The sequence below is a fragment of the Sardina pilchardus genome, chromosome 1 (genome assembly GCF_963854185.1).
Source record: "Sardina pilchardus chromosome 1, fSarPil1.1, whole genome shotgun sequence".
Taxonomy (NCBI): domain Eukaryota; kingdom Metazoa; phylum Chordata; class Actinopteri; order Clupeiformes; family Clupeidae; genus Sardina; species Sardina pilchardus.
In genome coordinates, this window is record NC_084994.1 from 51,589,207 (window position 1) to 51,606,011 (window position 16,805).

Genomic DNA, 16,805 nt, shown 5'->3' on the forward strand with positions numbered 1-16,805 from the left:
CAATATAAACGATAATTGAACTGACAACAAGCAGGCTTTGCAACAGTGGAATCAACTCTGATGAAGCAAACTACCCACCATAATTTTCCGTATTCAATGAAAGTAGTATAACAGATTGAACAGGTTAGCCTTTTTAAATTGAAATGCATTTCCCTTTTTGTGATAAATGCATGCCTTTTGCCTTCATACATGACTGGCAACACGGGGGACAAATAAAGTAACATCCTGTAAGGTGTCTCAATATACAGAATTAATTAACTGGGAGGTGAAAACTCGAGACTGTTTTGCATTGGGGAGGTTTTTGCCTCAGTCTCCTCCATTATTTCTGCAGATCAGGACACCTTGGTTGATACCTTACATAAATCCTCATGTAATGGGGTTCATGTCCTAAAGATTCTGACCTTTGGCTCCCAGACTATGATAAGCATAGCATATTGTCATGGTTAGGTAAGAGGCTATATTTAACTGTGTGATGAATTTTTGGCTAATTTGAGGGGGGAAATGATGAGATTTTTGTTAAGTATTTAAGTATTTTAAATAATCTAAATACAACCCCTCAAAGTATTTTGTTACGAAGTACATTTGATTTTTTCCAATCCTGCAAAATACAAATGACTAAATACACAAAGTAATTAAATACGTATTTAAAATACATATAATTGAAATACTGCCCATGTCTGTCTACAACTGTGGCTTGAACTCAGCAACTGGCACAGGAACACCCAGACTAATCTACTGCTGGCGACAACAGGCAGACATGACTCCCTTGTATGACATATGCAATGTTATTTGGAGAGGACTTCATATGTATGAAGAATTCAGATGCAAAAGCCTCTAAAAACATAGCCTCCAAGTTGCTTAAAAACAGCAAAAAAGCTAAAACAAAATACGCCGACTGATAAGCACTATTTCTAGCAATATACAGGGTATTATGAATCCTCACCAGCATTCGTATACATCTCATGAATATTTTATGAAGTCTACTTCAAATGTCACTTTACTCTACGAGTTGTGAAGTATTCATCATACTGGGAAGTGAACTGACCATCTGTGGACCTCTGAATGGTTGGACATTCCTGTTTTATATATCTATATACAGTCATTGGTGTAGACAATGCATTCTGCAGAGGTTACTATCATAAAATAAACAAACAGACAAACAAAAAAATAAATTCTCCTGCACTGGACTTCCCCGTTGACTAAGATGTGACATGATCAGGTTAGCTAAAACAAAAAAGACAGCAATGCTGCTTTGCGATAGTTGGACTTTTATTTTGACAAGTTTTTGACGTTTTGTCTTCCACATTCATGAAAGGGTTGGTATGAATGTTGAGTCATGTTTCATGAAACAGTCATGAATGCTTCATGTGCAGTTCATGACAGCTATTATGAATGTGTTATGAACGAACCCGCCAAGTAAAGTGTTACCACAAGGGGGGACTAACTGGGAGGTTTTCTCTACCTGAATCCCCATTCCATGGTTCCCATATTTCCTAAGGTGGGGCTTCGGGCTACCAAGTGGGGACAAACTGAGAGGGTCTCTTTATTTGAATCCCTATTCCATGCAACCCCTAGTCTGGCTATCACGGCTCAATCTTTTAAGATTGAACATTAGTACGGGGAGGCTACACTTTGTTTCTACTGCAAAAGAGGCATTTTCAATGGGCATCGTTCAAATTACTCTGTACGCTTGGATAGTCCTTCAACCAATTAGACCAACGATCTGGTGCGTCTTTCGGATTAGATAGTTTCTGATTGGAGCCAAAGGTTCTGGCAGGTTCCCCAATGTTTGGAGATTTGTTGCCAAGTATTACAGATCACTGTTAAGGAAATGGGTTTTGTGCCTCTGATTCACATTTTTCATATCACTAAATCTGGTTATATCATGTGGAGTTTATTTTTTTGTTCTGGCAAGTATGTTGGTGTAATTTCACCATATGATGGGTTTTACCAGATCCTATCACACATGATATTTTACATTGCATGTTTTTGCATTTTCAAGCGATGGTACTCCTTGGCACTCTATTATCACTAGACTTCTTCTTATTCTTCTTCTTATTACAGTGCATGCAAAGCAATGCACTGTTATTCGGTGGCTTTCTTTTATTATTACATTTTCCTGGGGTTACCAGATTATCTACTGACTTAATACTTTAGCATGTATCCTCAGCATGTATCCTCTGATCTGAAAGACTATATCTACATTAAAAAAAAAGAAAAAAAAATACTTATTCATGTATATGTATATTCATATTCACACATTTTACATGGGATAGTGTTTGCTAAAACATTAATCTTTTTACTAAGTGATTCTCTGACATTATAGACTTGTCTCAACCCATAGGCCACCAGTGGGAGACACATACACCCTGAGGTGAGATGCTCTCGCCATTCCAAAAGCTGTCATAAAGGGTATTTCCTAGCTCAGACTTAGCCATGAATCACAGCAGGACAGAGAGGGCCTGTCCACACAAATAACACTAGACTATATCCCCCTCCATTGTGCAGAGGGTAAGAGGAAGTAGGAACCTGTCAGCTCTCTGCTCCTCTAATCTCACCCCCCCCCCCCATCCATTCATACAAACTACTACAGACAAAGCACAGCAGACATACAGAGATCTGCTTCTCCTGCACAATTTTATTTAACACGGATAACACTGATAACAAAGATAACACAATAAAAAACAGTGATTCTCAACAGCCACATATCACAACAAGTATCACAAATACTACTAATCACAACATCAGGATCATCAGATTAATTATTTGCTATAAATAGCATAAATGACAATGACAATACGTTTAAAAAAAACCTCTTTCACCATTTTTGACAGAATAATTTCACATTTCCTGTTCATTTGAATTTCCTAGGCAAACTGTTCCAAAGGACAGCTGCAGAATATTGACTTAACCATACAGGCTTGGAATCTAACCGGTACAAAATATGTATACCTTTGAGTGCGAATGTGTATAAAAACCCTAAGATAGTTGGGAATATCACAATACACAATCATGTACCCAGCAAACAGTCTTTGTAGCTGCTTCACAGCCTGTCTATCTTGTATTATGTTGTTTACAGTTTATTATTTAGATTGTTAGAGGCAGGCACTGCTAAGGAACTACAATAACAGTCAAAATGGCACTCTATAAGAGCACCTATTGTTTACATAGCTGCTTGATCAACAAACTTGGATATCCTGTCAAGAAATTGTATTCTGTTGTTAAGCAAAACCATATGATCTCCAGAGTCCAGACAAGTTATTATCAAGCACACAACAATTCACGGATTCCTTTGTTGTAATCAGTTTTTCCTACCACAATACTTACATGTATAATCCAGGGGATTTCCTTAGCATGGAATACAACATAGCTCTGCAGAATTGGAAATTGCATTCACTTTCTAGAACGTTCACACCAGGCATACACAAACATACACCGATACACATATCTACCTACAGTACTTAGCTGGGAAAGCCATGAAAATAATACTGTAATTTAGGCGTAACAGCTCCAGTCAAAGCGCCACATCAAATTATTGATTCAGATCTCACAGCTTTCAGCTTTGTCCTACTATCAAAAAAGTATCTGTGTTATGTAGATCCTTTTACTGTATAAAAACAGTGACAGATGCGCGAAGCATGGTGCCAGCAATGACCAGACATTCTTATGCTTTTTCGTCTTGATGCTGCCACTTCTAAATCAGAGTTTAAAACTGAGTAGTTTTGATAAGAGCCTTCCTAGACCAGAATAGAACTTGTTTATGGAGAGTTCACTAGACCCCACCCCACTTCTGAAGTAGAATTGAAATTCTAAGAAATGCACATAATTTAAGATAATTCACTAATTTGAGAAGACAACGAAAGGATGGAGGCAGCAAAGAATTCATTCAGATGGGCATAAACAAGGTAGGCAAAATTGGGGTGCTTGTCAAAACGTTATAGCGTTAAAGCTGCAATAATGCTTTTGCTGAGCATACACGATGCTTAAATCAGTGAATTGAAACAGAACTAAAGGTAACTTTAGCCTTTATTGGGCTGTTTTCCAAATGAATTATGTCATTATTATTAGGCGTTGTCGTGTTGTATGTGGATGTTTATTATATTGGCTACTTTTTAGGTGACCAAGGTAGGCTACGAACGAGACCGGGAAAGGACAAATATTGTCAACGCTTAATCTTTCGTTGCACATATGGGGTTGTCTAGATGGGTGTGCATAGCATTCATTCCTGCAGGCTCCTGTGGCTATGCATGCACCCTTAAAATATCACCTTAATAAGCGCCACTGACTTTAGACTATGGTTTTCCTGGTATGTCATTATTATTAGGCGTTGTCGTGTTGTATGTGGATGTTTATTATATTGGCTACTTTTTAGGTGACCAAGGTAGGCTACGAACGAGACCGGGAAAGGACAAATATTGTCAACGCTTAATCTTTCGTTGCACGTATGGGGTTGTCTAGATGGGTGTGCATAGCATTCATTCCTGCAGGCCCCTGTGGCTATGCATGCACCCTTAAAATATCACCTTAATAAGCGCCACTGACTTCAGACTATGGTTTTCCTGGTCTGTGGCAGAACTATGAACCTGCAAAATACACTGCTCAAAAAAATCAAGGGAACACTGGTTCATAGGAGTATAGAATCAAGTCAGTCACACTTGTGGGGGGATATTGATCTGGCCAGATATGTAACAGAGGTGGTTGTCAATCAGGTTCACATGCTTTGATGTCAACGGAATTTTCTACAGTTGTACTAAAGGGCCAACTGTGAGACAACACCCAAAACAGGAATGGCTTTACAGGTGGTGGCAACTGGTCATTTTTCCATGTTCATCCTTCTTGACTGATTTTTCACTAGTTTTGCATTTGGATAGGGTGAGTGTTACTACTGGTAGCATAATCCAGTATCTGGAGCCTACAGAGGTTGCACAGGTAGTCCAACTCCTCCAGAATGGCACACCGATACTTTCCATTGCCAGAAAAATTGCTGTCTCCCACTGCAGTCTCAAGAGCATGGAAGAGATTCCAGGAGACAGGCAGTTGCTCTAGGAGAGCAGGGCAGGGTGATAGAAGGTCCTTAACCTAATAACAGGACCAACTGCTCCTTTGTGGAGGGACAGAGCCTTGCTAAAGCACTATGACCTCCAGCAGGCCGCTGGTGTGAATGTCTCAGACCACACTATCAGAAACAGACTTCATAAGGGTTACCTGAGGGCCCGATGGCCTCTAGAGGGACCTGTGTTCACTGTGTTGGGAAGCAGAGCTAGAGTTCAGAGTGACAACCACAGGGAAAAAGCTTCCTCTGAACCTGCTAGTTTGGGTGAGACCCGTAACGCCTCCTGGAGGGTTTTTGGGGTGGGAGCAGTCTTTGATGACGCTGCACGCCTTTCACAATCACTGGTTGGCCTCGAAGATAGGTGGGGACAATTTACACTGTTGTTTCTGTGAATAACACCACTCAATTAGGAGACCAATGGGCAGAGTGAAAACGTGAATGACGAACCACCAGTCATATTCTGGGGGCAGTGAGAGTGAAGCTAGCAGTTTACAGTCCAGTGGGGATGATGCCACTATTGATAGGACTGTTAGGTAGGTTGCTGGTCTCCCAGGTTCCTCAGACACACGAGGTGGTGACAAGGGGTTCTGAGACAGTTACTGTAGGCAGATGGAATGAGATGGTTCCAGTCTTCAGTCTGTGAGAGCTCTGCGTGTGCAGTGTCGCGTTAGGTGGCTGAGTCTCTGGCATTCCACTGTTAATTTGTAGATGTTATTGGCATTGTGTCTATTTGTGTTTTTGTATCATACTGTATATGTAAGAAGGGTGTCTCTTGCGCTCAAGCCTTGTCGGTGCTCACAGTCTAGGACCACAGGATCAGAGAAGCTGGCTGGGCTACTTCAAAGAGATTAAACCCAGAGATGACCGGAGCACTCAGATTACTTAAAGGAACACTTCACTGTTTTTTCATATTAAACTATGTTATTCCCTTAATTAAGACGAGATGAGCCAAGTTGGTGGAATGAGTTGCCCAGTGCTCTTCGTTCCAATACTAGTCTTGAGTCGTTCAAGAGGAATCTGAATCTTTAGTCTATTACTGTTGTTATGGTTAGGTTTGTATGTTATAGCGTTGTTTTGCTACCATTAGGCCATTGATTAAATTTAAATTGTTTATTATTTTTATCATTTTTATTTTTTTTTATTCCATTGTTATTGTTATTATGTAATTGATTGAATGACTTTACTGTCTACTATTCTTCTATTTAGTCATTGTTTTATTTTCATTGGATTGCTTATATAGACACTTATTGTTTAAGTAGCCATTCTCTTTAGTCGACACTATAATATGATCAACTGCTAAATTTAATTATTGTGTTTTGTTTGTATGTCGCTTTGGACAAAAGCGTCTGCTAAACACCACCACCATAACCATAACCATGTAGCCCCAGTAGCCCCCAGTAAGGAAAAATTCATTTGGTCCCCGGGGGCCATTCCACCCCCGCGCTGGCCCCCCGAAACCCTAAATAACTACCTGAACCGAGGCAACAAGGATGACAAAATGTTTATAGTATGTTGGTCTCAAGAGCCCGCATCAACCTGGTTTATGATTTGCACCCCCATGGTAAAAAATGAAAATGCAATATTGTATTGCTTTAATTGTCCTTATCTTCAGATGAAATGTTTTGAACCACATTTCATGTGTATGATTAACCTGACATCTTCTGGGAGTGTGCCAAGTTTTGAGAAATTTCATCCATGGGGGCCTATAAAATACATGTAAATTAATTTATGTGTACATACAGTGGTCTCGTTTCCCAAATTCGATCTAGAAGGCTCCAAAGAAGGAATCGCTAATAAGGAGCGCTAAGATACGGGTGTTTCCCAGACGCGTTCTTAACTGCCTTCTTAGGAGAACCTTAAGATCAAGCCAAAGAAGCTTCTTAAGAAGCTCTTAACGAGAGCTATCACCACGGTGGTGCTGAAACTGAATCAATCGATGCCAGGCAAATCGATCACCCACCCCTTTATCAGCGCACAAACACAGATATAGGCTACTACTGTTCGGAAGTGTAGGGTCACTTTGAAATGTCCTCTTGATCAAAATAAATGCACCAGACATTTCTAAGTGTACCCTGACTTTATTCCTAACTATTGCACCTGACTTCTAGGCTGCTTGTGTGGGTTTGCTTTTATTTGTCACACAAGCTGAGTAGTTTACATTAATTATATTCATGGACAGGGTCAATTACAATATATGCTTTGTTTCTCTTTTTGCAGACACCTGACCTTTACTGCCAAAGGGATCCCCATCAGAGCACCTCTGCCTACCCTGCAGGACATCTATACCAGAAGAGTATGGACAAGGACTCAACATGTTTTAAAGGACATTTCACGCCCAGACCATGGACTGTTTAAACCACTGAGGTCAAGCAGAAGTCTTGTTCTCACTCGAGACAGGTCATTGACAGGTGGCGAGTGTCACTACCCAAGCGCCCCCACTGCAGATGAGAAAGCCATATTGGTTTGAGTATTTCTTGATAAATACAATAAAGACCATGTAACAAATTGTATTGCCTGTCATATATGAATTTAAATGTTTAGATTAAGTCACTGGGATTTAGCAGGTGTAATGCAGGTGTAAAGTAAATAATGTAATTAAGTTTATGTAAAATGAATATAATAATGTAACAATAATTTATACAGTGAATGAAATATTACAACGTTGAATGGCTGTGGGTGTAACAATAAGCTCAGTGTTGGTGATGTAGGCCTATCCCACATTTAAAACCATTTCATATAGGGCATAACTCATTGAAATAATTAAAACTATTAAATATATAACTAATAAAGGCATGCACATAAGTGCCTGTGAAATTAGCTCTGCCTGGCAGTATCTGGGCAGTATATGCCTAGTGTCATGTTTGACATATCAGGGGTATATGGCAACAAATACCAGAGATGTCTGGGGTCATATAAGTAGTGAATACTTGAAACATGGACCATATCTGGTGAGTATATGAAGTCTGGATATCTGGCATGTTGTCGCAGTCCCATTCAGGAGTTTTGATATGCTCCGGATATGCCAAATGGGACAAAATTATCAGAGGCATATCAAATATATTACCTGATATATATACCACATATCAGGAAATATATCACAATGAATATCCCGATTCAAAGCCTTTTCACCCAGTGATTCAACCGAGCAGTGGAATAAATACATCTAGTTCATTAAGGTACAGTTTGTGGTCCTTGGGTGACAATGACAGTATAGGCCTACCTTGACAACTCATGAAGGTCTATTAGCTGGTCCATTTTTTCTGACCCCAGGCTGTGCGCACCCAATCTAAGCTTTGAATGTTTACAAATAATGAAGGGGTTTACTTGCTTCATGATTTTGGCCCTTAAGGCAATACGATTGTTACAGTAGCCTATATGATTTTAACTACCCAGATAGCAAGAGGCAGGCTGACCACTTTGGGGCAGATCTAGTCCACTGGCATTTTTCTCTGGCAGTCCGCTGGTGGATTGCTGACAAATGCCCCAATATTTTGCCACTATTGGTTCAACCATTTTTTTTTTTATTTGTTCAGTTATACTTTATGGATCATTTTAATAGGCTAACATGTCATGTATTTTCTTAATATTCATGACAAATAAAATTTAAAGAGATGGCGGTCCGGTGGACCACAAGTGGTCCGCTCTGCCAATCTGATTTTGCTATCTGAGTAGTTGCCATTGACTATAAAATAGGAAATTGGCCAAGGGATTTCACCAGGCATCCTACTAAATCTTAAAGCAACACTAAAAAGTGTTTTGTACCTTAAAATAATGTTTCCAAAATAATTTGGTTTATCAACTCGTAACAGGGTGAATGGCACTCCTGCATTCGCTTCGCAGCCATCTGTCAGCTATTCTCACTATAGGCCGTTTGCTACCCCAAATCTAGAAGATAAAGCTGAAACAAACAAACAAAAAACAACAACAACAAAAAACAGGTTTAACACGGGTTAAAAATCACTAAAAACTGTTCAACAACTTTCACATTTTATTTTGAAAAGTTTCCTACTTTTATTTTGAAAACTACTATCTTTGACGGAAGTTATTCATCGCCGCCCACACGACGAAGCTCAGGAAGCTTGCGTTGTCGGCCAACGTTTTATGTGAACTGGGGTTGTTTGACTAAACTCAACCCGAAAACTATTGTGCCGGTTGGTCGGTATTAATTGAGTAGCCTACTTTTTATGTTTAGAAATAAACTTAAACGCGAATCTGACACGATGATCAAGAACGGCCATCACGGCGCTAGTGTTAGCGAGGAGTCAGTGTCAAATCCAGCAGTCACCGCCTCCGGTACTGAAAAAAGAAAGCGTATAGTCCAGTTGTGGTGCGATGGTTGGTAAGTTACCTATTGCAGATAATGACAACTATCTTACAAATAACCACAATCTCGTTAATCTTGTCTCGTACAAGTCCCAAAAGAAGTTGCGTTTATGTAACATTATAACTGTGCTAACGTAGACAACTGACACCTAAAGAACTTAGAGCGCCTTCATGCAACATCGGATTTTCGGAAATTCCGACCGCCGATAGAAGAAAATTGCCGCCTTCATCGGATACTATGAAATGCGGAACTCTGATAGAGGAAAAATGACTTGAACGCAAAGTCGGGATTGTTTTGCTCGGAGACTCGTGCGGAAGTCTTGTGCCCCGATGTATCCATAGACCTAAAAGAAGGACGTATCCGACTTGACGTCACTATCGGCCTCCTTTGTAACAACAGAAGAGGTGAATTTCTCTCTCATAGGGAGGGAAAGTGAAAAACAGCGCCCCAAGCGGTTGCGTTCCTATCGAAGAGCAGCTCCAATGTTAAATCCCAGTCACGAGAACCGATACCTGTGATACCTCTCGATTCTAAAATGAAAAAACACCGGCGATGCCTATTTTTTTGAAGCACCGTAAGCACCGACGCCAGCATAAGCATCGGTGCTGCGACTCTTCGGGAACTGATGGGGGCAATACAGTGTTTCCCACACATAGACTAATTTATGGCAATGCGCCACAGATTCAGCACCGGCCGCAACATATTGCGTTTCGTTACTTTTTAATTTATTTATCTATTTTTTAACGCTATTGAAAAACACGCAACATTCATTAAGCTGAATTTCCTTTCCGTGCTCTCCCTCTCTGTCACTCACGCGTCTGTCTCTCATGCACACACACATGCACACACACACACAGCCTCTCCCCTCCGTGCACACCGCGTCTGTCTCCATGAAAACCAACGAGATCATCCCTGGAAGCGTGGTCGCACTGATGCACCTGACGCTGCGGGTGGAAGTATAAGTTCTTTCGCAATTTTTGTAGACTATGCGTGCAACTTTACCAAACAGTATAGAAGTAAACTAATTCTCCTTGGCCTGCTCTCGTGCGCGCTCAATGGACACCCGCCCCTCAACATGCACATTTAATCCAAATAAAACATTTACAATCGTGAACGCAATGACGCACAGAAGACGACCAGCTGTGTGTGTGTGTGTGTGTGTGTTTCAAATAAAGACAAGCTTTACATCTTGTTAAAAAGTCATTAAATAAATAATACATAAATTCACATTATATGAAAGTAGGGCTGAACGCTATATTGCATTTGCGATAATATCGCGATATGATGAAGTGCAATTTTCTAACCGCAAAGGCTGCGATTACCCTCTGGTCACTTGACATGAGAGCGTAAAGTAGCAAATATTTGAAACAGTCTATCAGAGAGTGAACTCGGCAAGCTGCTCGATAGAACCATTGAACCAACATTGTTAAGAGTGCGACTGAAACAAATTATAGGTTGCACTGGTGCACCTGCGCTGCTCGGGTGAAAGCATGAATGTCTTTCGCAAGTTTTCATTGTGGACTATGCGTGCAAATTCACCAAACGGTATTCAAACCGATCTCCTTGGCCCGCTTTCTCTCCCTCTCCTCTCTCTCTCTCTCTCTCTCTCTCTCTCTCTCTCTCTCTCTCTCTCTCTCTCTCTGTCGTGCGCGCTCAATGGGCCTAAAGAGTAACCATTTAAACTAACTTAGCCAATATTAGATTGGTATACCTAATACATCCAGAGAAAAACATTTTTGAACATGGTACCCCCCTTCTGATTTTTGGCACATTGGCGCCCTCATCTAAATCTGCAGCAAAGTTCAGATGTCATTATCTCAAAACGTATTCAAGCTAAAGACTTCACATTTTCTGTGAATAATGATTGCTACCTATAGATGCCCCATATTCATTCGTAGGCCGTATGTGTTGATACTGACTGTGTTTCAATCTTGTGAAATCAGAAGAAAAATTGCAGATTTTTTTCAAACCCCCACATTGGGTGCACCATTACACAATTTATGAACAAAATGTTTGGCAAATGGTTATGTCTCTCTACAGAAGGGTTTAAGCTGTCTTTGAAAAAGTAATTAAGAGGTGTCTATATTGCTTTTTTGTTGGAAGTATTGTAACACAAAACTGAAAAATAATCAATTTGGATGATATTGTATCTCCCCATTACAGAGGTATGACAAGCTATACCAATGAATTGAACACATCTCCAGAAAGAGTATGAAATGGGCTTTCAGACTGTGAAATTTCAAGATGGTATTATGGCTGCAGTTATTTAAATTTTATTTTTAAAATATTGGTCTATTACAACAATTAGCGTTGTTTTTTGTGCTATTATTTCATGATTTCATAATCCGTGTCTTATTCCTAAGTATTAGATGTTTATGTCTTATTCTGTTAAACATTTATTTTTTCATTTACTTGCTGGGTGATGAACTAATTAAATATTTCCTGTATTTCCTAAATACATTGCTGCTGCCACTATTTAATGCCACTAGATGTCACTATTTAGTGATATCAGCAATATGTTGTTATAGTAGACCAATATTTAAAAAATAAATTATAACCATAGTCATAATACCATCTTGAAATTTCACAGTCTGAAAGCCCATTCCATACTCTTTCTGGAGATGTGTTCAATTCATTGGTATAGCTTGTCATACCTCTGTAATGGGGAGATACAATATCATCCAAATTGATTATTTTTCTGTTTTGAGTTACAATACTTCCAACAAAAAAGCAATATAGACACCTCTTAATTACTTTTTCAAAAACAGCTTAAACACTTCTGTAGAGAGACATAACCATTTGCCAAACATTTTGTTTATAAATTGTGTAATGGGGCACCCAATGTGGGGATGTGAAAAACATCTGCAATTTGTCTTCTGATTTCACAAGATTGAAACACGGTCAGTGTCAACACATACGGCTTACGAATGAATATGTGGAATCTATACGTAGCAATCATTATTCACAGAAAATTTGAAGTCTTTAGCAAGAAAGCTTTTTGAGATTATGACATCTGAACTTTGTTGCAGATTTAGATGAGGGCGCCAATGTGCCAAAAATCAGAAGGGGGGTACCATGTTCAAAAAAGTTTTTCTCTGGATGTATTAGGTATACCAATCTAATATTTTGGCTAAGTTAGTTTAAATGGTTACTCTTTAGATGGTAAAAGTTTGAAGCAAAACAGATGTTTTCCAACTTCAAGACTCAAAAGGGCATATCCCAAGGAGAAAAAAAGTATTTATCTACCTTGAAACAGACATGGGGATACTGACCCGTCCAACCAGTAGACTATGATAAGATAGCCAACTATGCTACTTTGTTTAAAATATTTTGAGGCTTCAATCAGACAGCTGAATTAAAGAGACAGAGTTGGAATAGTCAGTGCAGTGTGCTGTGCATCCATGAATATCAGGAATTTCTGTATGCAGAACAATATTTTGAGGCTTCAATCAGACAGCTGAATTAAAGAGACGGAGTTGGAATAGTCAGTGCAGTGTGCTGTGCAGCCATGATATTAGGAATTTCTGTATGCGGAACATATCACGTTCATTAAAGTGAATTATCTGAAAAACTGCGTAAAACGATTTAGGCTGTTAATATTTTCATATTTTTGCAATCTGCACTTTTGTTTGTGTGACTTGTTACTGACTTTCATTTTAATCTTTACACCAGGCTTCCTTGTACTAGTAGGCCTACTTTATGTTCTGATATGTAGGCCTACAAGGTTGAAAGTTCAAAATATAGGCCTACTATTGTGATTGAAGTAGCTAGTTAAAAAAAAATGTCATCCATCTATTCATGCATCACCTGTCATCATAACAGAGGTATGACTTCCAGGAACTAAGAGTTTATTTTTAATCTAATATAGCCTATTGCCCATACCAGGGGTCTTCAACCTTTTTCAGCCCAAGGACCCCTTGGCTGTGAGAGAGACTGAGCACGGACCCCCACACCTGGCACACCTCAAATCATGCCTATCATTTGAACCGTCAGTCATTAGTGCCTACATGCATGCACGTACGAGCACGCACACACACGAACGCACACATTCTAAACATAAGTTATTATTAACAGGGGGGTAACTGCTTTATACAACTCGTTTCTCATAATTCTTTACATAGTGTTGCATAAACTCGCCCTATAATAGAATGAATGTCACAAGGGTCAACTAAGGTAGATATGTAAGGGATAATCAATGACGCGCCGTGCGTTTCTAGGAAAATAATGCACGTTCGAAGTGTTAATAAGCTCCCGACGCCGCAGGCATTATTGCAGTGCATTATTTTCCTATAAACGCACGGCGCGGAGTTGATTATCCCGTTTATACCACTGCTACGATCATTTTCGTTTATATTGCCGCTGTCTTAGATACAACGTTGCTGTGTTTACCGTTACATTCACATTGGCAAATTAATATTCAAGTGTGAGAAGCTCCGCTTTAACCCACTCTGGTGGTATAAATTCAGCTAAATTCAGGCAAAGCTTAATTTGCTCAACCTGATACAGACAGAGAGCCTCTTCATCTTGAGTAAATATAACTTGTCTTACACAAGGAAACACAAACACACAAGATTATCGTTATCGTTTCATTTTGATGGTATGACATCGCGGAGAACGTTGGATTAATGAATTCACGCAGAACGCCTTGACGTGCAAAGACCGCAGACTCTCATTTAAAATAAAAAACAAAGCAAAACATCACACAGAACAAATAGGCTACCCCGCAAAGTTCAGGGTCCATCAGTCCCGACATTAAGCAAACGAATCAAACAGTCGAAACGTAATTTATCTCCCAGAATGAAAAGAACGAGTTTGTTAATGGTCAGATGCCGCTGAAAACGAAGCTATTTAACTAAAACGCACAGGGGGGAAAGTGTTCCATTGGGTAACACAATGTTACAGGGATCACATTATCACAAGCATGATTCATGGGTAGCCTACAATGTGTTATTTAAAAACGAATATGAAGCGATGTTCATTGAACATTATGTTAACTTTGACAAATGTTATTTTTTGGCAGACAAAAAAATGCTTCAGACGAAATATTTTCGCGGACCCCCTGCAGTACCTCCGCGGACCCCCTAGGGGTCGCGGACCCCCGGTTGAAGACCCATGGCCCATACTATATGATTCACTGCTTGTTTTTGTTGAAAAATTAGCAAGACAAACACCTTAAAAAATAATGGCATATCGCATCGCAATCGCAATATTGGCAAGAAAAATCGCTATTAGATTATTTTCCATAATCGTTCAGCCCTATATGAAAGCAAAAACAAGGTCTGTGTCGTGACAAACACTCCAAAAAGTAAACTGGTTTCCAATCGATCGACCAGCATAGTGTCGTATAGAGTCGCATGCACGAATCTAAAAAAGTTCAGGCTCAGGTTTTTTTTTTGCTTTAGGTGCTGTGTCCACCAAACACGTTTTTTGCGCCGACGGCGACAATTTTCAATGTAAAGTCTATGTAGCTCAGCGTTCACAGCGCTGAGCGCCCTTGGCGGAAAAAAGCTCTCGGCCTGACTGTTTTTTACCGCAGCGCTCAGAGCGCACAAGTTGAAATCTGTTCAACTTTTAGAACAGCGCCGGGCTCGTCAATGTCACTTCTCGTTATAAACCGTCTCTGGTTTTGGTAACTTAGCAACAATAAATACTTATCGAAGCGCCGAGAAAAGGAGGTTGAGGGCGCTCTGGCTGTAAAAAACGCGTTTGGTGGACACAGCACCTTAATCCCTGCATTTTGACTAAAAGTAATGACTTAAAGTTAACTAAAGTGTAAGGACTTTCCGTCGACTAAAACTAGACCAAAATTTAGGGGTGAACAATGACTAAAATGTCACTAAAACTAAAAAGCATAATATAAACGGTTTTATTAACAGTACTCACTACAAAAGTTAAAAAGCCAAGTCAAAGCTTTCGTGCTGCCACTGCAGCTCTTGTTCACTGAAGGAGAAAGTGTCACATGACCACAGGTGTTTCTAATTTATTAATCTAATTTATTATTATTTAAAATTAAAAAGCATTTTCGTCTTAAAACTAAGACTAAATCTAAAATAGCCGCCAAAATGAACACTGCTGTAAGCAAAATCAAGAAATACGATATTTTTGTTTGTTTGCCGTTACCTAGCAACCACCTTCAAATATTAGCAAGTCAAGTCAAGTCATTTTATTTATATAGCGCATTTAACGTGCACAACCCAAAGCGCTTCGCAAAGACATAGACAGTGCCGAATGGAGTGGCGTAGTCGCCAGCGTACCTGTGGCAACAATGAACAAATAAATTTACAAAATAACAAAACACAAGACAAAAGATGCCGGACAGAGCAGCGTAATCGCCAGCGTACCCGTGACACCAAGACATACAAAGACAGACACCAAACAAAAAATAATAAATAATAAAATAACATAGATTAATAAAAAACACTTGTCCCAAAAGGCAAGTTGGCATGTCAGACGGAGTGGCGTAATAGGCGTGACACCACAGACATACAAGACAGACAGATAAACAAAAGTCAAATAAATAATAAAACAAACAAAAACAGAAAAGTCCACGTTAATGTAGTCCAATTGACTGCATCCAAAGTCCCACGGCATTGATGGCGCATAGCTTAATCCAGACGCATAAGCACAGAACAGTAAGTCGAACAGTCGTGGGTGATCCTGCAGATCAGCAACTCAGTGGACCCCGTCAGCGATGTTTGTCTTTAGCTTCTGATGTTAGCTGATGTTAGCTCGATCCAGACTCCAGGCAGCAGACCATGGCAGCTCGCAGGCCAGCAGTAGCTCGGCGGTAGGGATGGCGAAAACTACAAATTTTCTTGACCGACCACCGAGGCTCATTAGCCGGTTGAAACCGGTTTACCGATTCGTTAAAAATCGTAGGAGCAGGAGGATTTTTATATGTTTTTATTTTTAAAGGGCAGCTATTTCATGGATCCAGGATATTATGCATCCTGATAAAGTTCCCTTGGCCTTTGGAATTAAAATAGCCCCACATCATCACATACCCTTCACCATAGCTAGAGATTGGCATGGTGCTTTTTCCAGTTAGCCTATTAGCCTGTTTGATGCTCATTGAGCTCAATGCAAATCAAACAGGATAATATCCTGGATCCATGAAATAGCTGGCCTTTAAAAATAAAAACATATAAAAAATCCTCCTGCTCCTATGGGAATTTAACATAGGGGTCAAATACTTATGCAACCTGTATTTAAGGAAGAACATTTATCTATTTACGATACATTCTTCAATCCCAAAGAAAATTAGTGTTCTTAGCGGTTTGATTTTTACTCAGTTTTTGAATTAAGGCATTACAATCAATTTTCAAAAGATGATTTTATATTCCTCTTTTTAGTCAACTTTAGCATGGGTGTGCATACTTACTGTACTATACCCACTGTACACGTTAAAGCTGTCGGGGAAGCTCTGCA

At 39.7% G+C, this 16,805-nt stretch overlaps 1 protein-coding gene across 1 annotated transcript in view; it reads left to right on the top strand.

The window, feature by feature from the left end:
• Nucleotides 1-9,103: 9,103 nt before the first annotated feature.
• Nucleotides 9,104-16,805, top strand: part of LOC134095674 (ethanolamine-phosphate cytidylyltransferase-like) — a 30,895-nt gene continuing 23,193 nt past the window's right edge. Inside the window, exon 1 of the mRNA XM_062549337.1 lies at nt 9,104-9,392. Coding sequence (XP_062405321.1) covers nt 9,238-9,392 — 155 coding nt within the window. The 5' untranslated portion in view covers nt 9,104-9,237. The remainder of the gene's footprint in view (nt 9,393-16,805) is intronic.